This window comes from Solenopsis invicta, chromosome 10 (genome assembly GCF_016802725.1).
Source record: "Solenopsis invicta isolate M01_SB chromosome 10, UNIL_Sinv_3.0, whole genome shotgun sequence".
Taxonomy (NCBI): Eukaryota; Metazoa; Arthropoda; class Insecta; order Hymenoptera; family Formicidae; genus Solenopsis; species Solenopsis invicta.
In genome coordinates, this window is record NC_052673.1 from 15,282,163 (window position 1) to 15,307,548 (window position 25,386).

The following is a 25,386-nucleotide window of genomic DNA, read 5'->3' on the forward strand; positions in this document are numbered from 1 at the left end:
TAGTTGCCAGGAACACGTTTAATAATCCCTAGCCGAGAAATTGGACGAGTGCAAATCCGTTTATTTTACATGCACTTTCTGCACTTTCACGGTTTTTTTTTTTTGCTTTTTTTCTGAAGCTCGAATATACATTTACCTTATTTTTAATGCAAAAAAGAATAAAACGCGTCAAATAATTCCGTCTGTGAGTGTCCTCGCTTGCATTTCGTAGGACTGAAAATTTGAATGCGAAAAGTGTGAGCGAATCAAATGGGCCTATCGCGTAAATGGAATATACGGTAGCTTGGACAAACTAAGGGATGAAAAGGGAATCGAAAAGCATATCATAATTTACCATGTTCTTACCTCTGGCTATCTTATTCCTTATGGAAGAATACTATTGGACTATCGAAAATGCTCTTGAAAACTATTGAAAAATATTAGTTTTCTAATAGTTTTCAATAGTATTTTTGACATTGCAATAATATTTTTCTATAGGGGACACTTTCGAAATATCGTTTAACAGTAACACAAATGAATAAAATGATTTTTATACAAATTTGACCAAAAACAAAAAACAATAATTTTCATTAGATTTCTTTTCTCCTTGCAAAGTTCATTTGAGTGTTTATTTTGTGTGGGGGTGTGTTTGCCAATCTTTTTTTTGCGATTTATTCGAAAGATATTTTTAAAATTATTGTCCCGTTCTTGTCGACGGTTACAAGAAGGTGGTGCCCTCTAATATCCTCGGCGGCGGGGGAAACCGGGGACCGCAACGGTCGGGAATGCCGATGATGCGCGCTCAGGCGCTCACGGGTTCAGTGCTGGTGCTCGATGCGAGGCGAGTGCGCGCGACGGTGCAGCACGAGTGCTCGCGCTCGTACGGGCCTGTTTTCGTTGATCATCGAAGAGCGTTCTGGCCACCGTCGTGCACAATCGTGATCCGGGGGTTGATTTTGCATCGCGGTGAAAGAACAAGATACGTGTGTTTCGACATTCCGCAAGTTCGCGGGTATCTGATAAAGATTTGAAAAAGGAGTATCTTTATTTGTGATCCGCAAAAGAGAGAAGAGGGTATCTTTATTTGTGAGGCCGCGGGACGACAGGCCGATCTACACGGGGGAGGTGACGAGGGCTCGCGGAAACACGGGTGAACGGTGCGGCGTTCCAGGGTGGCAGCAGCGGGGTGGCTCGCGGTGGTGGCCAGCCCGCGGATAAAGGGCGAGGGAAATGGGCCGCTCCGCGTTTGATACGTGATACGAGGTGCGTGAGCGCGCGCGCGCGCGCGCTCTTTCTCCCCCTTCTGTGGAGCAGCCCCGCGCGTGTGTATGTGGCGTGCGTGCGTGTGTCGTCGTCGGCCTCCTCGTCCTCCCCGTTGTCGTCGTCGTCGCCGTCGTGTCGAGTCGCGAGTTTGTGTGCTGCCTGAATACGCGTGTGCGTTGCGTGAATGAAAAAGGAAGAAGGGAGAGGGCCGCTCGTTACCCCAAGATTACCGAAGCGAGCGTCGTCGTGGTGGCGTCGTTGCCGTTGCCGTCGTCGTCGCCTTCGTCGTCGTCGCCGCCGCCGCCGCCACCACCACCACCACCGCCGATGCCCAGACGCACGACTCGACGTTGACGTCGAGAGCAAAAGGGTAGGCTGATTTTCGTAAAAAAATGCGATCCGATATAACGACGATGAGGGGTGGTGTCGTCGCGGCGACGACGGTAACGGCGGCGACGACGATGTCGTTGACAACATCATTATGGACAACATCATCAATAGTATCCTCGACCACATTGTCTCCGATGTCAACGTCGACGTCGGCAATGATAACGGTGAATGCTGCCGCTCCGTTCCGCCTGCTCGCGACAACGCTGTTGCTGTTATTGCTGATGTCGATGCACCCTGATCCGGCCGCGGCCGCCTGTCGGTGGACCAACGAGGCAGGCAATGACACCCGCTCAGCGGACTGCGCCCTTCGTGTGTTAGATCCTACGGCAATCGTCACCCTGGCGCCGTCCCTCGATGGCGCACTCAAGCTACGAATCCGCTGCAGCGACGTGCATCACTTCGAGAGCAGCTTGAATGCTCAGAGTTGGCAACGGCTGGCCGGCCTGCATGAGTTGCACGTGCACGGTTGCAAGGTGTTACGTATCCCGGAGGATGCGTTTCTACCATTGCCGGATCTCAAGCGACTCGTTGTACAGACGTTCAATGCCGCTTGGGGTGCCGCCAGATATCTGGAATTCGCGCCGAGCTCGCTCCGGGGCCTCCGTGAACTTCACACTCTGGAGATCGTCGAGAGCAACGTGTTGGCGTTACCACCTAAGCTGCTCTGTGAACTGGACAACCTACAAACTCTCAATCTCACCGGCAATCGTATCCGTGACGTCGATGACATCGGCCTAACGGTGCACGCCGATGTCAGCGGCTCTTGTCGCGCCGACATCCGGATCCTGGATTTATCACGTAACGAATTACGACGATTGCTCGACGACGGACCGTTGGTGGGCTTGCGACAGCTGCAAGAACTACATTTACAACGGAATGTGATTACCGAGATCGGGAAGAACGCTTTACAGGGACTTACCATGTTGCGTACGTTTAACGCCAGTCACAATGCTTTGGACTCGTTGCCCGAGGACTTGTTCAAAACCACGCGTGACCTACGGGAGATACACCTGGCGTACAATGGCCTACGCGATCTGCCGCGGGGCGTATTCACCCAGCTGGAGCAGTTGCTGGTGTTGAATCTCGCCAACAATCGCCTTGGTAGCGATCGCGTCGACGAGACCACTTTTCTCGGTCTGATCCGCCTGATCGTGCTCGACCTCTCGTACAATCAATTGACACATATCGATGCCCGCATGTTCAAGGACCTATTCTTTCTGCAGATTCTCGATTTACGCAACAATTCGATTGATCGTATTGAGAGCAATGCCTTCTTGCCGCTCTACAATCTCCATACGCTCGAGCTCTCCGATAATAAGCTCCACACTATAGGAGCTCAGCTCTTTAATGGTCTATTTGTGTTAAATCGCCTGACAATGTCCGGGAACTCGATTTCGAGTATCGACACAATGGCGTTTCGCAACTGTTCTGATCTTAAGGAACTGGATCTTAGCGGCAATGAGCTCACCGCCGTGCCGGATGCTCTACGCGACCTCGCCTTCCTCAAGACCCTCGACCTGGGTGAGAACCGGATCAACGAGTTTCACAACGGTTCCTTCCGTAATCTTCATCAACTCACCGGTCTACGTCTAATTGGTAACGACGTCGGCAATTTGACACACGGTATGCTTTGGGACTTACCAAATCTGCAAATTCTCAATCTAGCCCGGAACAAAGTGCAACATGTGGAAAGGCATGCATTTGAACGTAATGTCAAATTGGAAGCCATTCGTCTGGATGGCAACTTTCTGTCAGACATCAACGGTGTATTCACCAGCATTACAAGTCTACTGCTGCTGAATTTATCAGAAAATCACATAGAATGGTTTGATTTTGCTTTTATACCTGTTAATCTCAAATGGCTCGACATTCACGGCAACTTTATCGAAAGTCTCGGCAACTATTACAAAATTCGTGATTCTAAAGTGAAGACTTTGGACGCTAGTCACAATCGCATCACTGAGCTTTCACCGTTGTCTGTGCCGGATAGTGTGGAGCTGTTGTTCATCAACAACAATTATATTAACATTGTGCGACCGAATACGTTCGCCGATAAAGTAAATCTCACCCGTGTTGATATGTACGCGAACATGATCGAGACGATGGAGTTGACATCGCTGTTGCTAACCAAGGTACCGGAGAACAAACCACTGCCGGAATTCTACATCGGTGGCAATCCCTTTAATTGCAACTGCTCAATGGATTGGCTACCGACCATCAATAATCGAACTTTATCGAGGGAATATCCGCGCGTCATGGATCTTGACAATGCCATGTGCCGTACTTCCGGACCTCGGGGAATCGCCATCGTCCCGGCTTCGACCGCACGCTCGGAACAGTTCCTCTGCCGTTACGAAGCGCATTGTTTTGCTCTCTGCCACTGCTGTGATTTTGACGCCTGCGATTGCGAGATGACCTGTCCGGCCGGTTGCAAATGTTATAACGACGGCACATGGAACACAAATGCGGTCGATTGCTCGAGTCTCGGGGTCGAGGAAATTCCACGTAGGATACCAATGGACGCCACTGAAGTCTACCTAGATGGCAACGTGTTGCGAGAGTTGCAGAATCATGTGTTCATCGGTCGTAAGAACATGCGTGTATTATACGTAAACGCCAGTGGAATCGAGTCCATCCAGAATCGCACCTTCAACGGCCTCAACAATCTACAGATCCTACATCTTGAAGATAATCGAATTCGTGAGCTCAAAGGCTTCGAATTCGAGCGATTGTCGCACTTGCGCGAGCTCTATCTGCACAACAACATGATCGGCTTTATCGGTAACTTAACATTCTTGCCACTGCGATCGCTCGAGATCCTCAGGTTGCACGGTAATCGGTTAGTAACCTTTCCAGTATGGCAAGTCACTTTGAACGCTCGATTGGTTGAGCTATCGCTCGGCGGCAATCCATGGTCGTGTCGCTGCAAGTTCTTACAAGAACTATCTTCTTGGGTATCAGACAATGCGCATAAAGTTATTGATGCTGGTGACGTATGGTGTTACTATGGTGGCGATTCTAGACCATCTTATCGACGTCGTCTGAACGTCAATGAGACCGCCTGTTCGGATTATTTCGCTCAAGGCGGTGTTATTGAGAGTATAATGGTATCAGACTATTTGCCATTGGTGGCTGCCACTCTCTCGGCCATCATTGTTCTCCTGGTGATCATAGTACTCGCTTTCGTATTTCGCGAGCCGGTCGGCGCCTGGGCCTACTCTAAGTATGGATTGCGATTCTTGCGTACGAAACCGGGAAAAGCTTCAGCAACAGCGAGTATGGGTCCTGTGGCCGCGATGGCCGCAGGCTGCTGTGACGCCGATCGCGATCGCCTTTACGATTGTTACGTGTGTTATAGTCCGAACGACGAAGATTTTGTTTTGCATTCGTTAGCGGTCGAACTGGAACACGGTGCGGCCGGTCTGAGACTCTGCCTTCATCACCGGGATTTGCCTTGTGTATTGCGCGCCTCCGCGCCCGCACCGGCCGTCCTCGAGGCGGTGGACGCGTCTCGACGCGTGCTAATTGTGCTTACTCGTGATTTCCTTCAGACTGAGTGGTCGCGTTTCGAGTTCCGCGCCGCGTTACACGAAGCATTGCGCGGTCGTGCCTCCCAGCTGATTGTCATCCAAGCCGGCCACGTTGGCGCCGAGGTCGAACGTGATCCCGAGCTGCGGCCTTATCTAAGAACGGCGGCGCTCATACTCACATGGGGCGAAAAGAGGTTCTGGGATCGGTTAAGGTACGCCATACCGTCGTCCACGACGACCGCAATCATTGCCACTAGCACCACTACTACCACTGCCGTCGGCGACGTATCCGTCGAGAGCAAATCCTCGCCGTTGGTTTATAAGCGCAATATCAACACCTATACGTTGGATGGCGGTGTTGGTGGTGTCGGTAATCTCGAGAAAACCGGGATGTCGACACTGCGTGGCGGTCATCGCGCCGCGCTCTTCAAGGACGCCTCATCGGCGTTGATGCTGCAACATGCACCGCCCGCCTACTCGTGCGGCGGTGCGCCGCTTTCTCCAATGCTGTCGCAGCAACAACAACAACAACAGCCACAGCCACTGCCGCCGTCGTCGTCGCCAGCGCAGCCCAGGTTAACCGTCAATCACGCCTACCGGGACACGATACCAGCCAGTAATCTCGTCACGACCACCGTCGCCACCACCAACACCGCCAACTGCGGCATTGGCGAGGACCACAGAAGACCGCTGTCCGAGCACATCTATTCGTCCATTGACTCGGACTACTCCACCCTCGAGAGAACTGCCTGGAGACAGCAACAACCGCCGCCACCGCCGCCTCCACCCACCTCTGGACAGGCCTACCTGGTTTAGCTCCCTACGACCGACCCCGGTATCCTCGCGTATTTATGGGACCGCGGTACCGTCAATCTGACTGCGATAGCAATGGCGGTAGTAGCTCATTCCTAAATGGTTGTGTTGGGTCTCGTGTTCGTCCACGTGATGCACGATCAGCGACTTCGATAGACTGTGTAATTCTTCAAGACGTGCGCGTGCCGAGCCACAGACCCTCGCGAGATACGTGTATATAGTTCAGAAACGTCGTCGCGAAGAATGAGGGACGAAGTGTTCGCATATCATAATTCTCTTTGGAGATTTTGGAGATGTTTATTGCGATAATCATTGCATCGATTCTTTTTTTTTTGCTCAATGAAAATTTTGGTTTTTTTTCTGTCACTGTAACGTAATCGACGTTTCTTTTCTTTCTTGTTTTTTTTATCATTTTTTCTGGTTTTTTTTTTTTGTTATTTCTATCCCCGTCTTCCTTCGCTCTGTATGCTTGATGTAATAAGTATTTCGGCCTACCCTCTTGTCGCGAGGGTTGTGCGTGTGCACATCCTTGATATAATTACCAATTTCTGAATAGCGTCTAGTGAGAATACGTTTTGTTCGGGTATACAGGGTGTCCCGGATTTTGTTTATGTATAGATGTAATTTTTTTTCGACAAAACATCAACAGAACTTTGTGATAATACGTTTAGTCACATTTTCGCGATTACTATTTGCAATTTATAAAGGCAAATTTAGCTTCGAAACGTAAGATAAGGAAAAATTTATTTCTCCATTTGACTTCACGATCCTCTTACGTTATTTTATTCTTTATTCAAGGAGACTTCTTTTGGGCGAGCTTTATTTAGGATCGAATATCAAAAATAGTTTATAATCTCCTTAAATACTGTCGATTCGAAATTTATACGAGAATCAACAATTATTAAAGCCAAAGGCTCCGAGACTCTCTGTGCATCTCTGTGAATCTCGTTTACCTCACTCGATGACTTTCAGTAAGCGCGCCCAAAGATCTCATCAAAGTTCTCGCGATCGCGCGGATCGTCAAGCCGTCCCTTTTGCGGCGGCGATTTCACCTTCGTGTAAATATTTCTTATCGAATCAATTCATGTAAATAACGCTCTCTACGCAGTATGCGTTCGTGTACGTATGTACATTGTATATATGACACGCGTTGCATTTCGACTCGTCGCGTAATAGGATCATGATGCTAGCTTCGACTCTGAAACTCTCGACTAGGTAGATGATTTTTTGTAATTTTATATGTCCGCGGAAGAGAAAGAACACAAGAAAGAGTAAGCGTGAATGAGTGAGAAAGAGAGAAGGACGGGGAGAGATAATTGTACGATATGTAAATATGTATATTGAGTATACATACACTCTTTATCGCCGCGCCTCGTGTAAGATACAGTTTGCCGCGTAAAAGAGAAGGTAAGAATCGAAGAGTGAGAGAAACAAAAGCGTGAGGCATGCACTCGCGCGATCCGGCGAGGAGCAAGCTACGCGAGCGTCTGCGTATATGACGTGAGACTTAACTGTATACTCTTGATTTATTTAAATCATGTGAATAAATTTATAAAATATGTTACTACTCATCTTCGCAATATACGCCTTGATATCTTGATTCTAGCAGTGATTATCGTCGAGCCCATTTTGGAGAATCCGTAATTCATTGCGGAATTTATTTGAAAATTGCCATTTAACGTGTTGTAACATAGAAATTATACGCAATGTCAAAATACTTGTATACATTTTACAAAGAGGATATTCTATAAACGGAGAACGCGCGTAAGATACGGTAGATATATAAATTTATAATCGATTTTTCTCAAACGTTAATATCGCTTGAAAATTTTTCATTAATAATGCGGCAACGTTAAATTATTATGTACGGAACGAAAAGATGGCATGCTTGAAAAGGAGAAAATAACGTGACAAAACGGCCTAATTGCGCATGCGTCAGTACGTAATCGTAATGTTAGATCGGGGCAACGTAACACTTTTTCCTTTTCCCGTTCACGATGTATTTACAACTCGGCATATGAGATTAGACTCTTCCGTCCCGAATTATAGAATTCCCGAGATGGGCTTCCCTTGAGAGCTGCATGCCGAAATTATATAAGTACAGTTCCATAAGCAGCGAGCTTAACGCGAGAACACGAGGAGCACGTGTTCTCTTGAATATGGGGAAGGGAAATCTCTTTCTTTCTTTTGGTGGCGCAAGTTGGAGGAGTCGTTTTTTTTTCCCCCCTGCGAACCAAGTTGCGGCGAAATTCGGATCGATCGAGAAAAAGAGAGACAGAGAAAGGAAACTTATTTCCATATGGTAATTTCGCGCTACGATTGGTTAAAATATTCGCGCAAATGCATTATCCGAACGTGTGGGGGGAGGGGGAGGGGGAGGGAACAGGAGAGCGGGGTGCAACCGTGTTGTTTCCCACACAGCCTCGATTTTCTCTCTCTCTCTCTCTCTCCCTCTGTTGTTACCTATATATCGCGGCGCGCGGCCGTGTGCTGGCTATATAGACCGCGAACGGAACATTGATCCTAGTCAGCGGCGCCGCGCACTCACTGCACACCATCTGCACACTTACATTATTAATGCGCCTACGACCGCCACCGCACCGCGGCCCGCACCCGCGCGGAGACGACGTATGTTTCTGTTGTTTGCGAAATCTTTCTGCGACCAAGTGTAAACACCAGGAATATCGCGCGCGCACGGTGTTTAAGCGCCGTGCGGCGATTCGCGATTCCGCGGTACTGAATCTCGCTGAATTTTAAGCAGGACGTCTTTTTTTTTATCCACAGTTTTCTTTCTCCTCTCTACGAATCGCGAAACGAAGTTATCGCGGGGTCGACGTTCTCCAGACGAAACTCTCTTGGCCACGATAGAGAGCTTAACGTCGAGAATTCGAAGACCCGGAATGAGTAATATCGCGAATTAAACTTGACACGTTTCATTTTTCAACTAATTTTATAAGTTGAGTTCACTTCAATTGTCTTTCGACTTCGCGTCTGCTCTTGGAAGTTTCTTCGGACATTGGTAATTATTAGTGCTCGAAATCATCAGATGATCGAATAGTTTGGACAGTTCAGATTTTAAGATAGAACGTTAAATAATTCAAAACTTTTCGAACTAAAGTTATGTTCGAACTGTTTGAACTTCAGATCCAAAAGTTCGAAATTATTATAATTCAAACTTAAATTTTTTAGCATATTAACGTAAAAAACCGTGAAAAACTGCTCTTTTGCTTCCAACGCATACTATGATTCCAAGCTTTTTTTACTGTCCGAATTTCAGATATAGCGTATTGACCTCATAGACCAATCACTGCTTAAGTTCAAACTGATCGAATTGTCTAAAATATTTGAATTTTTTTTACTCTCAAACATACAAATCTTTTATCTGAGCCCTAGTAATTATCAATAAATAAAAAAGATAAATTTTCTTTTATAATTTGATATATAAATTACTTAAATAACTGACAAGTTATTTTAGTAACTGACAAATATGACAAAAATGATTTATAAATCGCGAATGAATATTAGATTGACCCGATAACTAAAAATGCTACATTTATTTATTCCATATGTATACATTGATCGTTGGTTACTCTCCGAAGATAGAATAACATTACTTTCTCGGAAAAAGATCCGTCGCTGAAAGAAAATACACCGAAGGCACGGCACATATATTCTTCGTGCGTGAATAGCATGTTTCGTCCACACGGGCATAATTGTTGTTGAGGCTTACGCCTGACTTAAATATAAATCGCAATTGTCGCGGAGTGGCGAGTTGCGCCACGCAGGACGGCGCACGAGGTTGAAAAACGCGTGTATGATACTTAAAAGAAATATGGTTTCCTCTCCGCGGGTCTCTCTCTCTCCGTATTCTAGCGCAAGTGGCCGCGCTCGGAACCAGTTTGCCCGCCTTGCTATGGAATGTAAGGACGGCTGTAATTATTTGCAGCGCGTAGAGCCGCTGGCCGCCGCGATCGGATCTAGGCGTGTAGGATCGCCGCTATGATCCCGCGATCTCCTTGCGGTATATCTCGAGGGCCGCCGTCCCGATTTCCATCCGCCGTCATCTCCCGCGATAGGCCCCCATTGTATCCGACACCGCCCGCTCTCGGGCCCCCTCTTCCATCCTTTTCCGTTATCGGATCCGCGTCGTGGAACAGAAATCCACATAATTCGCGCATAGTTCGCAAGCACCTCGCGCCAACACTTTGCGACTAAGTTAAAATTATTCCCAGTCCCGGAATTTATCTCTCAGAGACCCTTCCTGCCTGCTGTGTTTTAATTACTCGCACGATGCGTTCTGTACATCAAAATACGTACGAAATAGGTACGATTGTGAATTATTGATAACGTATTTATTCCCCGTCAGTTTGCGTGATATTCTAAAAAAATGCATACCAATATTCATCGTATAATCATAGAGAGAGAGAGAGAGAGAGAGAGAGAGAGAGAGAGAGAGACTTTCGTTGAATAATAAAAACATGTTTACAAACGATTGTTAAGGAAGAGAGGATCTCAGAAAATTTTTATATAATTCATATATATTTCTTATCTCATCAAAATTGTATTCTCGAGATACTACCATATGTTACCCACGTTTCAAAAAAAGATCGATATCGTATAAGATACGAAATTTTCCTCGAAAGACTTTCTCGAGGCTTTCCTGATATTTACCTCACGAACGATAACATGGTGTGGTTTCGGCTTAACGCGAGAGAAAGAGAACCCGCGATAATACGCTTGAGCGTCCTCGAGATTCGCGAGAGTACCTTTCACTGGGCATTCGAGAAAGGGTGGGTGCCACGCGTCGGCGTCAAGTTCGTTATTTGGGTCGTTCTTGCGAAATACTATTTAGAGTTCGCCGCGCGGCGCTCGTCGGCCTTGATGAACGACGATCTCAGTGGCGTAATCGGCGACAGGTCTCGTTGATTCGACAAGATGCCACCTGCCTTTCGATGAAGAGGCCTGAATCCATTTAACTGAATGAACTTGACTGACTTGAGTATCCTCTTCTCCCCACTCGAAATCTGCATTCGTGTTTCTGGCGGGGTTTAAACTAGTTTATACTCTTTATATATACATGCACGAACGAAATAATTACAAAAGAAATCACAGCTGAAAGGTTTTTATTTATGATAATGCTTAATGCGTACGCGCGGATACCAAGGGAAACCTCTTAACGCTAATATAACGAAATATCACGCGATAATGTCCCGTATACGAGCTTCATAGTTAACAGTGGTTTACGTTCGCGACAGTTATACGTATTACACAGGATGTCGTGGGTGGGAAGACAGTTAACGCCGCGAGTACACGAACGTGGTGGTAGGCAAAGCATGAGTCGTGCAACAACGCTGGTCGCTCACCTCTCCTATCACCGTCTCGCCGAAGGAGGTAACGAGAAACCATCCGTTTACCCTATTCGAACGGCTAATCGAAATGGCTAAGCAAGTGTCTCGACGTGTAAACCTCTCGGCCGTGTAAACTAGGGCGTGTGGTCCGCGCATTCGATAACGGCTCGAGATAGTCGAATTCATTTTCGATTCGCTCACCGGCTACACACACACCTCTGCCGCCACCTCGATCGCTCCACCGGGCACGATCCACGAGAGATCTGGTCCCGATTCTCTCAAGGTGCGCTGCGTCGCGCCGGTTAAAGTGGTTTTTACGAGCACGCTTTGGCTCAAAACCGGCCAAAGCAAAAGGGCGAAAAAAGAAAGGGCACGAAAAGGGGCAGGGTAAAAAACTTTGCGTACCTACCTATCTATCTACCTACCTACCTACCTACCTATCTACCTACCTACCTATCTACCTATCCTACCAACGAAGAAGCACGTGCGCGCGCGCGTTAAAATCCTCGTCCGTTCTTAACACGCTCGAATAAACAACGAGGGCCGGCGACGCCGGGCCTCCGCTCGCTCGTTCGCTCGTTCGCTCGCTCGCTCGCTCGCCAACTCGCTTGCGTGTAACGCGCCGCAGTCTCTCACATACAAGCAAATCTACATGTACACGCTGTATATACGTGTAGATACACGGACACCGTTTTCCCGTGGCGAGGCGAAGTCGAGCGAGATATCGTTGGCGGGTTTTGTGACTTGCGTGACGACTGCCATGTTTGCAGAGAGAGAACTTTAACGCGCGACTCGTTGCCCCGCGTGCCCCGTTCTCGTGATACCTACCTCCCTCTCTTTCGCTGCCCTCCGTTGCCCCGCGTATTCCTGCCACCTGCGCCATCGCTCTAGCTCGCCCTGCACGCATGCAACATAGTCGCCCTCCCGTACCCTCCTGTTTCCCCTGCCTCCCCCGCTCCCCTCCTACCCTTCCACCCGCTCTTTCCGCCTCCGCACACCGTGCACACGTCAAGTTGCATCCCCCTTTTGCCCTCCCTCTCCCGCTCCGCGCACCCGCACTCGCGCCCGCACTCGCGCCCGCTTAAACGTGTACTAGTGAACCCGGTAATTTCGCGAAAACTGCCACCACCGTCGTCACTGTCGCGGCCTTGTTTCTTTCTCTTTCCCTCTTCCATCTCTCTTGTTTTCCCATAATAAATTTGCCCCTCTTCGTTGATCTGACTGCCGATCTTTCCCCCTTTTGCCATTTCTCCCATTCGCCCTTTTAACGATACCATGAGCTACTACGACACACCGTTACGGGTCTACCCCGAGGCGGACAGAGTGCGCACACCACGTGTCTGCACGCGATCCTACCTTGCACGCTTTCCTCGGCGTTGGCGTCGGCGTCGGCGTCGGCGTCAGCAGCGATGTCGACGAGCGATTTTAAAGAATCATGGTCTTCGCAGAAAATCCGCGAAAACGTGATCTCGATGCGACGCTCGTCCTCTTCCGCTTTTCCAATTCTATTAAAAGACCATTGTCCGTCTTTATCCCTGATAAGACGTCGCTCTTATCGCGAGAACGCTCGCTCTCGCAACCCTCCCCGACAAACACTCGATCGCCCGCGCGGCACGGAAGGCATACCCCTCTCGTACGTCTTCGTTCGCCTAACCGCTAGCTCGTACGCGGCCATCGTCGATGGCCCTTTACAATTAATCAGTCGCGCGAACCGTCCGGATAAGAGCCACGCACACGGACGTACACAGCTGTCGCGGACACATGGGCGTCGCGAGCTGATCGCGTCGCTCTTAATAAAAAAAAAAAGAAGAAAATTAGATGAGAGAGATGTGATTTAACGAAATAATTGGTCGCGAGGTCATAGTGTATTTTGCAAAGCGAATTTTGCACGATCTACCGTTTTTCAACCCATTCTAGTCAAGTTTCCGTCTGTTCTACCGGTTCGGTAGACGTCAGAGCAGAAATTCTCTTCCTCATTTCGACGTCGCAGCTTTGAGTCGCGGCTCCGAGCACCCTTGAAATTAAAAGTTAAAATCATGCAAGAACGACTTTGTACCTCCAACTTTCGCATTTCTTTTGGGTATTTATAGATGTATCGTACGTATTATGTGACTTTTTGATATTGTACACCTTCATTTCGCCAACAATCATCGATATCGAATTTACAGTGAGCTAAAAATGAGGGATTTACTCGCGCTTTTTGGGTACCTACTTATCAATATTGTATACATTATATATACATAATATAATTTATTTATGTAAAACATATACATATATTTTATTCATCTGGACATCAGATGTACACGTTCTACGCTAAATACTTATAAGTAAGGAAATTCCCTCGAGGCACATGCATCCTCTCCTTCCTTTTTCCCTACCGGCTCCTGTCGGAGAAACCTCGACGCGGCGCCCATGTCCGTACATAGGTGGGCGAACGAGGCGGCGATCTAAACTGGAAGGTTCCGCGCTGCGTGACCTGTCACCGTGAGCGTTGCTAGATTTATACGCGGACGCTAACTTGTCGCATATTTACCCCCTTCCTCGTCGAGCTGTTGCCCCGCACCCCTTCCGTCACAATCCTTCCAGCCTTCGCGAGCTTGTCTGTCCGACAGACCCTCGTGTCCTGCGAACGTCTCGCCTTTCGCCTCGCTCTTACAACGCGAAATTTGCCCGATATATGAAGATGGAGAAGCACCCTGCTTATTCATAATATGTGTGTTTGCTCTAAGCTGTGTATTATTTCAGAATTTTGCGGGTTTTTTTTTTTAGGAAGAATTCAAGATTGCACAATAATATACGTTCGAAATGGACGAGATTGAATGACACGCGTCTGTTGACGTGCAATCAAGAAGAACATGATCGGAGGGAGCGTTTCTATTATTCGCTTTTCCCTTTTTTTCTCGTTCAACGTAGTCGCACAGGAAAAACTAACGAGTTCTTTTTGTAATGCTCATCCCTTTAAACTGGCCGAAACGTCCAACTGTGCGCAGCTCCTCGCCCTACGGTGACACGGTCCAACAATGCGGGGATAGACGGCCCGCCGCCGGATTCAGACACCGACTGTCACACGCCGACGATGACTTTTTTTTCTTCTTTTGCCAGCCGGTTTCTTTCGCGCTCAACTGCGCCGCGGAGTAGGCGCGCGCTCGTAACGCGGTCAGGTAAGCCGGCCTGCCGACCCAACAACGTGCATCGACCACCCGTACAGGGTGTCCCATAAGGTTTTCACCGCCCCAGGAACCTATTTCACGGTAAATCTCGAGCAAAGTCATTCCTTGCGGAAATACAGACGCTAGGTCTGTATAATTTATAGATTTCTCTTTTCTCTTTCCTTTTAAACATTTTTTCATAAAATGCATGGAACACGCGGCACAAAGCTCGGCGACCTGTTTCGTAGATAGAAACGTCGCTTTGCGCGATGTTTCGTTTTATAAAAAATTTTTTCGTGATATTTTCTCTTTACTTGTACTAGATAAATTTCTAATGTAGATGACGTTTCATTCGAAGTCGCGATAGTATTAAATTTGAAAACACATTTCCGCCGATGTATTACATGTACGGTACAAAGTTTTAGCTTCCCAGCTTTTACTTCAATCCTACTTCAATTCTAGCGACGAATGAAAATTTTATAGCACGTGAATAGATGAGTTTCGTTAAATAACGATGGAAAGTAACGGATTTTAGTTAACACCTCAATAATTATACTTCTATTATTTATATTCCGTTGCCTGCACGTCATCATATTTTATCATTATTCTAAAAAGAAAAATTGAGAAAGAATGTTCAGTATTCGCGATTCTCGCATGCCATAAATTTATTCACGAACACGTTTCTACAATTTAAGATGCAAACCGTACGAAACACCCAGTACGTTCTACAAGCTCCAGGAGCCGTTCGGCGAAGAGATCAAACAGCAAATCTATCGTCCCTTTGTAGCAGTGGGTTCTGTCCGACTCGGGACAATAAATATCCCCATCGATGGTAGGAGAGAGAGACGGGGGAGAGAAGACATCGTGTCGGATAACGAGATATTGTTACTTGTTAGAGGCCGTATTTGAAAATAGGCGGGGAAACGGGAGACCTAACACATTTCGGGGAATTATGTAAATGGAATCTTGTAAAACCTAACTCTCCACGGGTTTCTCACCTCGCCTTCCCTCTCGCCCCTTCCGGCGGATAAAGTTCGGCGTTAACGTCGCGGAAGCTCGCGGAAGTGGAGCGCGGATTCGTCCGAGGTGCGTCAACTTTCATCCGAACTTAGTTTTCGCGTGGAATCCGCGAAATTATAATTCCACGGAGTGTTTGTTCCAAACGGAATTTTCCCCGTTTCTCCACTTCTCGGGGAAAGCGTGAGACAGATTTGTTGCCGGCGCGTCGCGCGCCCGCCCGCCCCCGCGACATCTTGTTTTCACTTGAGCAATTTTTCATCGCCGTCAATTTTTCATCGTCGTCCGTTTTTTAACCGCGCCCTCCCCTTTTCCTCCCCTCCCCCCCGCCGCGCTTTCGTGTCGCACGATCAAAGGGACAAATCTGAAACTTGGAGCACTCTTCGGAAGGGTGCCCTAAAGCGTCGCCTTATCTGCATTATCGTTCTCCGTAGGTACTTGAACAAAGTAATATAACGAGGAACGTAAGAGGCGGCATTCGTATTTCTCATCATTCTTATACACGTTCCCGCGTCTAAATAAGATCGCTTACGCGCGCACTTTCTTTTTGCCATTTCCGCGAAACGCGTGATGGCCCGTTTTGTACTGACGTATGCAAACGCGCATCGGAATTTCTCCGTCTTCGAGACCATTTCCACGGCGATTCAGATATGAAAATTGGAAACGCGAATTGGAATTGAATATACGACAATTTTATTTATTAAAATTCTCGCTGAAGCTGAACGTATCGCCCGCTGCCGATGGCACGGCACAGCAAGTGTCAGAAGTCACAGACGAATGCGTTCAATTAGATTTAATATTAATTTTATTAACTTTTAATTAATAATAATTAAATTAAATATTTCCATCTTTTTGTATTGAACCTTTGAATCATTGCTTTTTAATCGAAATGTAATCGCACTTGGCGAGCGCGATTTTATGTAAATGGTATTTAGCAAATTTGCAGATGTCATTAAATAATATAAAAAATGTGTGTATTACTGTTTGCGGCAGCTGTTTGCTCCAGGAGATACACGTCGGATATCGCCGGGCTATCGCTATGATATTCGTAAATTTGCGAATATCATACGTGCTGTTTCAACTGACGGCTTCGGTGATCGATATCGCGAGTCACGATAAAAACCGCTGTCGTAGAAGTGACCTAAGCGTCACTCCACTATCGATGAAAATTTTCTGAGTCACTTCTGAGTCGACTCAGGGGACCAAGAGAGAAGGGTACAGAGAGTGAGAAAGAGAGAGAGAGAGAAAGAGAGAGGGGTTTACGACACAAGGGACAAGGGACAGGCGAAGGGGCGCCCGAAGGGACGACGAAACAAGGCGGTACGGGCATCGATGGGGGATACCCTTCGGAGGGGATACTTTCGCCTCTCGGTCGGGTTGATGTCGTGACAAAAAAAAAGAGAGAGAAAAAAGAAAAAGAGGAGGAAGAAGAAGAAGAAGAGACAGGCTCTCTGGGTCCCGCTCCGATTTCCCGGTCACCATCCTCGTCTTCTCCGTTGTCGTCGTAGTCGTCGTCATCGTTCGATTCGACGAAATGTATCTTTCTCTCGTGGGCCGCGTGCGTGCGTGTGCGTACGTGTGTGCGTTCACGTATTTGCGCGCGCACGAAACACCATTCGGAAACATACACAACGTACATACGCGAAATGTGTACTCTATAGACAACGACGTAGCTAGGAGAAGGATTTATCAAATTTGTTCAATTTATATGGGACACTTAAAAACCCACTGGGTCAAATTTTTTCTTTTTACTAAGCATTTATTTCGCTCGCACTCGCGACAGCAAGGACGTGTGCGTTCGTTAATTTGCTATAGCTTCAGTTTTGATTAATAACGCTAATTTTCTTTGCCGATGCTACCGTAATTACGGCGTGCTCAGATTTTAATATTGTGAAAATGATTTTGTGACAATAAAAATAGCGAGGCTCGTCTAATAAGGCTTCTTGTACCATGTAGAGAATAAATATATTTGTTTAATTAAGTCGCATCGACGAGAGCGCCTGCTCCGAGAAGGGTTGCTTGGACGAAGGGACGCGTGCTTAATGACGCGAGCGTTAGACGGGTGTGCTCCCGCATAGTTACGCCACTGCGTACAATCATACTACGTACGAACGTACGTTTCGAGTTCACCTCGCACGGGAACGCTCCGCTCCGCTTTGCGCGTCCGGACAGCCGGCGCGCCACGCCGACAGGCGTAGCTTTTCTCGGAGGTTAGATGCGCGTGATAATGCGATCCACGGCACATCGGTATCCTCGCAGAAGGCTCGCGCGCGCGGAGCGGAGCAGAGAGTGGTAGGAGCCTGGATGTACGCGAGAGAGGGAGAGAGAAGGAAAATGAGACGTAGTAGTAGTAGTAGGGTAGAGAGCGAGTCGCGGCAGAAGGAAAAGCAGGAGAACGACCGGGAGAAGGAGGAGGATGAGGTCGCGCGGCGTAGGCAACATACCGGCGGAAAAGAGAAAGAGAGAGAGAGTGAGGAAGGGGATGGAGGAGGGAGGAGGGTAGCTCGTGGGTATACACCCTACGATGGAGTAGGTATGCGGGAGTCCGCTCTCGGTCGACTACGGCTAGAATGGCGGGTGTGGTACGTGACTATGCGCGCGCGATAGAAAGAGAGGGTCGAAAAGATGGGAGCAAACGGGGATAGCGGGGGCGAACGGGGCGGGGGACCAGAGTGCGGGGAGAGGGGAGCGGGAAAGGGTGGTATAGAGCAAGAAGAGGGCTACCGGAGGCCGCGAGAGGATGCGTCGGTTCCGTTATCGACCTGCAGCAGGGCGTGTCTCTCGCGCGCGCTCTCTCGCTCTCTCTTTCTCTTTCTCTCTTTCTCTCCCCTCTGCTTCTCTCTTCCTCCCTCCCACCCTCTGTCTTTCTCGCGTGCGCACGCGATCGGATCTTTCGCCTTTCTCGTCGATTCTTTCTCTCTCTCTCTCTCTCTACCTTCTCCCTCCCATTGACCCTCTCACGTGGGTTCTCTCGCTCGCTCCCTTCGTTCCTCCCTCTTTCTCTATCTTTCTCTCCATCTTGTTCTCGCAATCAGCTTCGGTGAGCACGATCGTGCGCGCCCTACTCCCTTTTCGTCTCTCTCTGTCTTTCTCTCTCTCTCTCTCTCTTTCTCCCCTTCGTTAATTCGCTTGCGGCGATTTCGCCTGCCGTCCTCGTCGCGCAGGAGCGAGTCGAACCGATTATGAGTCCCCGAGCTCCGTGGCTCGAACTCTTCGACCCAATCCCGGCCGCCGGCGTGCCGCGCCTCTTGACTTCTCGGCCGCGCGGCACGCTCTCGGGTCCTCGGTTATTGGCATTATTATTATTTGCACCTTGCCGCGCGCGTATATCCAACGCGCACGTTACAATGATCGACCGACCGACCGGCCGACCGACCAACCGACCAACCGGCCGGCCGGCCGGCCGACCGACCGACCGGCCTCGTCGTTTGACGAGAGATCGTGCACAGTCGAGGGAAAGGGGAGGCGAAACTCGTGGCGCTCGTTTGCTCTGTAATGAGTTTAACGAGTTTAAAGAAGTGAGTCACCACCGCCGGTTGTCTCGCATCGTCCCTTGCGAGTCTTCCTCGCAGACATCCCGCTGAATAAAAACGTGCGCCGCCGCGACTGTCCTCGTCGCGGTGCGGCGCGGCGCGGTGACACGATTCACGCGAATGAGATCCGATCCAACGAGGACGTTTCAGAAAGGCGCATCCGTCGTGAAAGGATTTTGAATAGAATCATTGAGAGAGAGAGAGAGAGAGAGGGAGAGGGAGAGAAAAAGAGCGAGCTGCCGCGATTACGGCGATGGACAATCGCAGGAAGACACGTAACGCGTACTTTTCGTGCCATTGTCGTCCCCGTGGAAGACGAGAAAGTGAAACCGGAGGAGAGCCGGTTGTATTGTCGCATGGGACGGAGCACGGGAAGCTGGGATCTTTCTCAAGCGAGAGGGTAATTGGTTGCGCTGTAATGCACTTGGGAATAATTCATACACCGCGCGTGCACCGACCTCCCAAGTCCTCTCGAGTCCATCAAACATTAATATGTATAGTACCTCTGAGACACCTTGTTACCATTATTGCCACGGCCGATTAGATCGGGTAAAAAATAGATAAGTGGGAATTCCCGTTGCACCGAGGATTGCCCGCTCGAATTAGCCAGATTAGTAACAATTTGCCTTCCCTTTACCTTGCTCTTGCGCCAGTTGTGCACCGAAATTCGCCAACTCTTATCGCACCTCGCGTATACTCCGCTGAGTTTGTGATTCTCCACGGTTTCAGAGTTTCCTCAATCTTGCCTGAGTTTAGGCTCTGCGACACGCAGCGTTCTCCGCTTTATTTCCAACTTTTCGAATACGCGCGCGGGCTGAAATATACAGGGTGGTGCATCGAGTGTAACAGTATCGGGGGGAGGGGGGAGGCGCCGGATTTGATTTCGAGAATGAGAATGTAATGGAATCGTTGATAACACGTTAGGTATAGGGGGAGGGAGAGGGATGAGGGAGCGAGCAAACGGACGCCTTGTACTCGTCCCGGCGACGAAAAGCTATCGTACTCGAAGACGTACCGTTCACGAATGGCGAATGCTACTCTCGCGGATAAGACGATCCGTCTTCTCTTTCCTGGGACATTATCGATCAACGGAAACGTATATTGTTCCCCCGAGGGGACGGGAAGTCGGGCCCGGCGGTGGCGAAGTTACTGTTCCATTAGTCCGCAGCATCTTGCACGATACCCGAGCCTTATTGCGTTTCCGCGAGTTCTTCAGCCATTAGCGTGTATCGCTGCCCCGATATTGTGCAACCCGCGCGATCTTGTTTGTCCCTCCGCTTCCCCCCATCCTTCTCCTATCCTCTTTCGCTGCCACCCCGTCCGTCTGTCCATCCACCCGCCCGCCCGCCCCACTGCACCGTAGTAACGACTTCTGCATCTCGCGATCGATCCGCGCTCCGTCACTCGATAACGGTTCGCCTAATTCGTCGTCGGAAATGAGCAATTAACCTTCAAGTTCCGTCGTCCTATTGTCGGTGACTCTCGCTCGGTCGCTCTTTGTAATATCGCGATTGGTTTATCAAATAACGATGAGGGAGAAACGATATCTTTATAAGTGCCAGTAAGGAGTCCGAAGCGATACGGTTGTCGCGAAAAAAAGCGTGAATAATACAATTTTATTTATTTCGAGGAGTAATTTATACGAGAATAATACGTCGCGAATAATTAAGAAAAAAAACTTGCAAAGAATAGGTCAAATAATATAGGTAATAATTTATGAGATATTTCTAAATGCAGATTTGATACGTTGTCCAGACATATCTAGGATTTTCCGAATTTAGACGTTATTCACAATTTAAACTCATTCTCCATTTAATTATCTTATTTTCTCAGAAACTATTTATATTTTAATATTTCTATAAATATCAAAGATATTGTAATACTTTACAATATTTTATCAAGTCCAATTAATTTATTTATGCCCATATATTTTGTATATAATTATTAATTATACTACTATATTATTCGCGTGTGATTGTGTGTGGCGCTTAATATTTCATCGAGCAAAGGAAAAATACTAAAAAATGAACGAATATTCGAAGAAGTTGCATGCACAAGTACTTTACCTAAGTTTAAAAAATGAAAAATATAAGCACGATGAAATTGAAATTGCGTCTAACTGCGATAGATTCGATCGAATTTATAAACGATGACAGAACATAATTTCAGAGTTTGACATTTTCTGCAAAGTCACACGTATACAAATATGATGATTGTATTATACTCGGCTTATTAACAAACACCCACAAACGCCAGCAGTGAATGTTAGCCAAGTTCAGAATGAGGGTGGTAATACGTAACGAGTTAACAGTTCTCCGCACTTGGTTTCTCGCTCGTTGGCTGCAGGAATACACACTGTATGCAGCACTTGATTTTCCACGGCATATTTTATGATGGCTTCGCCTTGGATATGTGTATAGCAGCAATACGGCGAATGAAAGAGGGAGAGAGAGAGAGAGAGATATGAAAGTTTGAATGGTGTGAACATTTCCCACATTTACCGTGCTATGAACCACCGACGCCGCTAACTGTTCGCGGCGCGGCCAACTTGTCGCTAATAATTCATTCAGCGTGCGACGTTCAGCTGCGTGACATAAATAAATACACGTATAAACCGGCGCGTAAACTTTAATCAGCGACGAGCCGTTTCTGCGGTTTTACATTGTCGCGCGTCGGTAAACGAAGCGTGTAAACCGGAGTAACGATATGCCCAACTGTATAAAACAACTGAAAAATGCTATAAATCATAGACGGATTTAGAACGGAAGGGCGGGCGGCGGTGACGACGGTGCTTGGAGAGAGGCTAAGCCTTGTCATAAACATGTCAATAAATAAAAGATATACAAGCTTTAGCACAATTTTTTCGGTTTACTTTTCACGTGAGATTTCTCGATGCTAGTTCTTAAAATTGTGAGGAAAATTTCTGCTTACGCTACAAGTTAAGAGAAGAACTTTTTTTTACTTTCTTAAATTTATATTGTGAGAAAGGTGCAACATTTTTTTTTTTCTTTCTATTGTAAATACCAAGTACCGATCTCGCGGAATTTTCTCTCCGAAGAGATACGAAAGATACCTCAAGCTTCAAGCTCCTCGGGCGTAATTTGCTAAAACGTGTACCGGAAAGAACGGTATATTATTAAACAAAAATGCTCGCTTATCATTCTTTTCTCACGAACGAAAGTATTCGCGTATAACGATTTAATGTAACGCAACCGATTCGAAGGGTAACGATTCGTCGCGACCTATCACGGAAACTTTTGTCTTATTAAAGCGATTTATTTTCAATCATTCCTAGAATAGACGAGGTGCTTCGAACTCCGATAGGACGGAAGTTATTGGCGTAAAGAAATACGGCTCGCCGGGTCATGAAATATTTTTAGGTTCGTCCCGGCTTGCGGAAAATCGGCACGTTGCAGGGACGGGGCACGGTTAGGCAACGAGAAAGAGAAGGAAGGAATGAGGTGAGGCTCGGGTGTCCATCCCTTCGAGCCCCTTTAACGACCGTCCGTCCTCCTTGAGACACTCGTACGAACGCGGGAGTCGTTTTCAGCTTCCACGCAATTACCGTGCCTCGCATACCGGCGGACGGCACATTTCTGTGCCGGCCGCGCGTCCACCAATGCGACACCGGGGTTACAAGAGCGGTACAATCGTGGAAAGAGAGACGCGGCAGGGCTAATCGATAAGTACACGTCCCCGAAACGCGAAACTAAGAAGAATGCGGACGTCGACGATCGTGCCAGGCGACGTACGCTCGGCGACCGGCCGAGATACGATTGGACGAAATTTTCTCTTTGTTCTTTTCTGAGAGTCTGTCGAGATGGTTTCTTAATCTTCTACGAACCGAGTGGAAAAGATCAACATGGCGAATCATGTGGGACATCTCATGCCCCAACGCTACCCGGTGCTGCACGGACAAAATGATTTTCCTGAAGTATCTAAAAATTCAACTAGATACAGATTTAAAAATAATTTTGTTGGACTATATAAATAATTATGTATTGAGTTCCCTATATATAATTATTTTGATGTAACAAAATTATTTTCAGATATTCGTATGCAACTAAACTTTTAAATATAGGTACTTCAGCAAAACTGTTCTCTAGATACTTCAATAAAACTGTTCGTGTATACTTCACCATAAATAGGTATAGCAACTTAGCGCAACAATCATAACATCGCTTCTTGTCCACTTAAAGTATAAAAATAAAACAAAATAATAAAAAAGGGAAAAACTACTCTTTTAAAATAAGGAAACGAAAAAAAGAAAAAAATTATGGTATTTAAATCTTGCTGGGATATATGTCGCACCCCCCGTAGTTCACCGAAGATTAATCTCTCATGTATTTTTCCAAACGCAAAGAAGTGATAAATATCGTTAGATCGAATATAACAAACTATGTACGGAATCTGCTTCACTTATTAGACAAGAAAATTTACTACTTTTTTTTCTGAGTATGATGATCCTGAAATCTCAAAGGTGATTTTTGCATTTCTATTAAAATAGACTATCTTGTATATTTTTCCACGGTAAAGAAAAAATTGCGAGCATCCCATAGCATCCCATCTCGTTTCACAATTAAGCTCGACAAATTGTAAAGATTTAAAAAGAAAGATAAAAAAAGATTTGCGTAACAAAGGTTGCGTAAAAAAAGATTTACCGTTTAATTATAAAAAGAACTTGTCACATCTCAAAAAAAAAAAAGTTTCCTTGTGGTTCAAAAAGTAATAATTGTTATTAAAATAAAATGTCCCCTGCAAATAAAAAGGAGATCGGTATAGGGTTGATTCTTGGCTCGTTGGCATGACCGCTTCTCGCAGCCGCTTAAGAAATGTTAATTAAGGGCGGATCTAGTGTTAGTGACCGCTTACTTGCCTTGTTGAATACTGACACGTACGATGGTTATCCGCCGGTAAGATTAATCACCCTGTTTGAATATTAATGTTTTTCGAGCGACTTTCCTCAAGTGGTGGATTAACCGGTCTAGTGGGATTCTGGTGCATGAAGTCAAATGTACGTGCTGGCGGACCAATTTAATTAAATTAATGTGTCCTTTGCGATTAATACTTTTCGTTGGCCATAACTCGAGGCAATCCAAAAATCCTTTTTTTTCGCCAGTTATTTTACTTATCACAGGGGATGCGGGATACGTTAACATGAATTTTACATAATCGAGACCGGCCGAGCTCCCCGCAAATCTGACGGATACGATCTCGCGTCATAAACAGAATCGCAGAGGAACACCGTACCCCATTATACAGGTCTGTACATTCGTATACGTGAAACACGACGCGTATATTGTTAAACGGCGCATCGTTATCCCGATAATGGATAACCGCATTAAATTGTACGCATAATCTATATACATGCCAAACGTATAAACGCCCGTGTAGCTAATCGATAGGCATGATCCCGCGCCTCGACCCCAAATGGTATCGTCGTTGACGAGCGATCTGTGCGTGCTTTTTCCAACCGTAAAAAAGGGGAGGAATAAATCAAGAAGAGGGATATAATCACGGGTGCACTCTGTGCACTAGAAATTGTCCGCATGCGAATTGCTCTATCCAAATTGTTCAATGTACACTTTATAGAAGCAATATAATGATTTTTTCTGAAAATATCTTTAAAAATACAATCTCTGTCACATCTAGATATTTTTTTATATTTATTTATTATATCAGCTTTTTATTATATTATAGTTGTATCCTGTAATTACATACAGTACTTTGTTATTGCAATATTTTACAGTATATACATTAAATGTTCTGATATTGCGATTTTTAATCCACTTTACGTCTAATTTTTATTAAACGTATTTATAAAATAAATTACGTTACATTATTATTACTTATACAAGTAATAATACGATATGCACAGAATTTGTTGCAATGAATTAAAAAATACCGGTATTTTTATCAATTTTTTGTAATTAGACGGTAAAAATTCAAGATTATTCAATTTTATTCTTTCTACACGAGAAATATTAAATTTGAGTGAATTGAATTAAGACAAATCGGATTTGATCAATTCATGTGTAAAAAAGTAATTATAAAATAATATAAAGAAAGTTATTTTTCTATTTGTTATTGAAGATCGTGACCTAAAAAGTTTGTCATTTTCATGCATCTTCTATATTAGGGTTATAAATATATTTATCGAAGAAAATTTGTATTCTCATTTGCCCGATAAATTGCAATTTTGATTAATCTAGATATAAAATTTAAAAGAATATTACGTATCTATAATCTGATTGAAAAAGATACATAAATTTATCAAGGGAAACTTTTGCTTTCTATTTATACTTTACAAATGGCAATCCGATTTTATTTAATCCAGATACAAAATATGGACGCGGAGGAACGA

General features: G+C 46.3%; 2 protein-coding genes across 2 annotated transcripts in view; both read left to right on the forward strand.

The window, feature by feature from the left end:
- The window catches only part of LOC105197865 (histone-lysine N-methyltransferase trithorax), a 102,044-nt gene that overhangs the window by 48,903 nt on the left and 27,755 nt on the right, over positions 1-25,386 (forward strand). The gene's annotated exons all lie outside the window — the stretch shown is intronic.
- On the forward strand, positions 622-13,591 carry LOC105197864 (toll-like receptor 7). Its single transcript, XM_011164451.3, has one exon. The coding sequence runs from the start codon at positions 1,635-1,637 to the stop codon at positions 5,976-5,978; it is 4,344 nt and encodes a 1,447-aa protein (XP_011162753.2). The 5' UTR covers positions 622-1,634; the 3' UTR covers positions 5,979-13,591.

Bases quoted from the DNA above. Each gene is read 5' to 3' on its own strand.
- LOC105197864 (XM_011164451.3), top strand. From the start codon at position 1,635: ATGCGATCCGATATAACGACGATGAGGGGTGGTGTCGTCGCGGCGACG.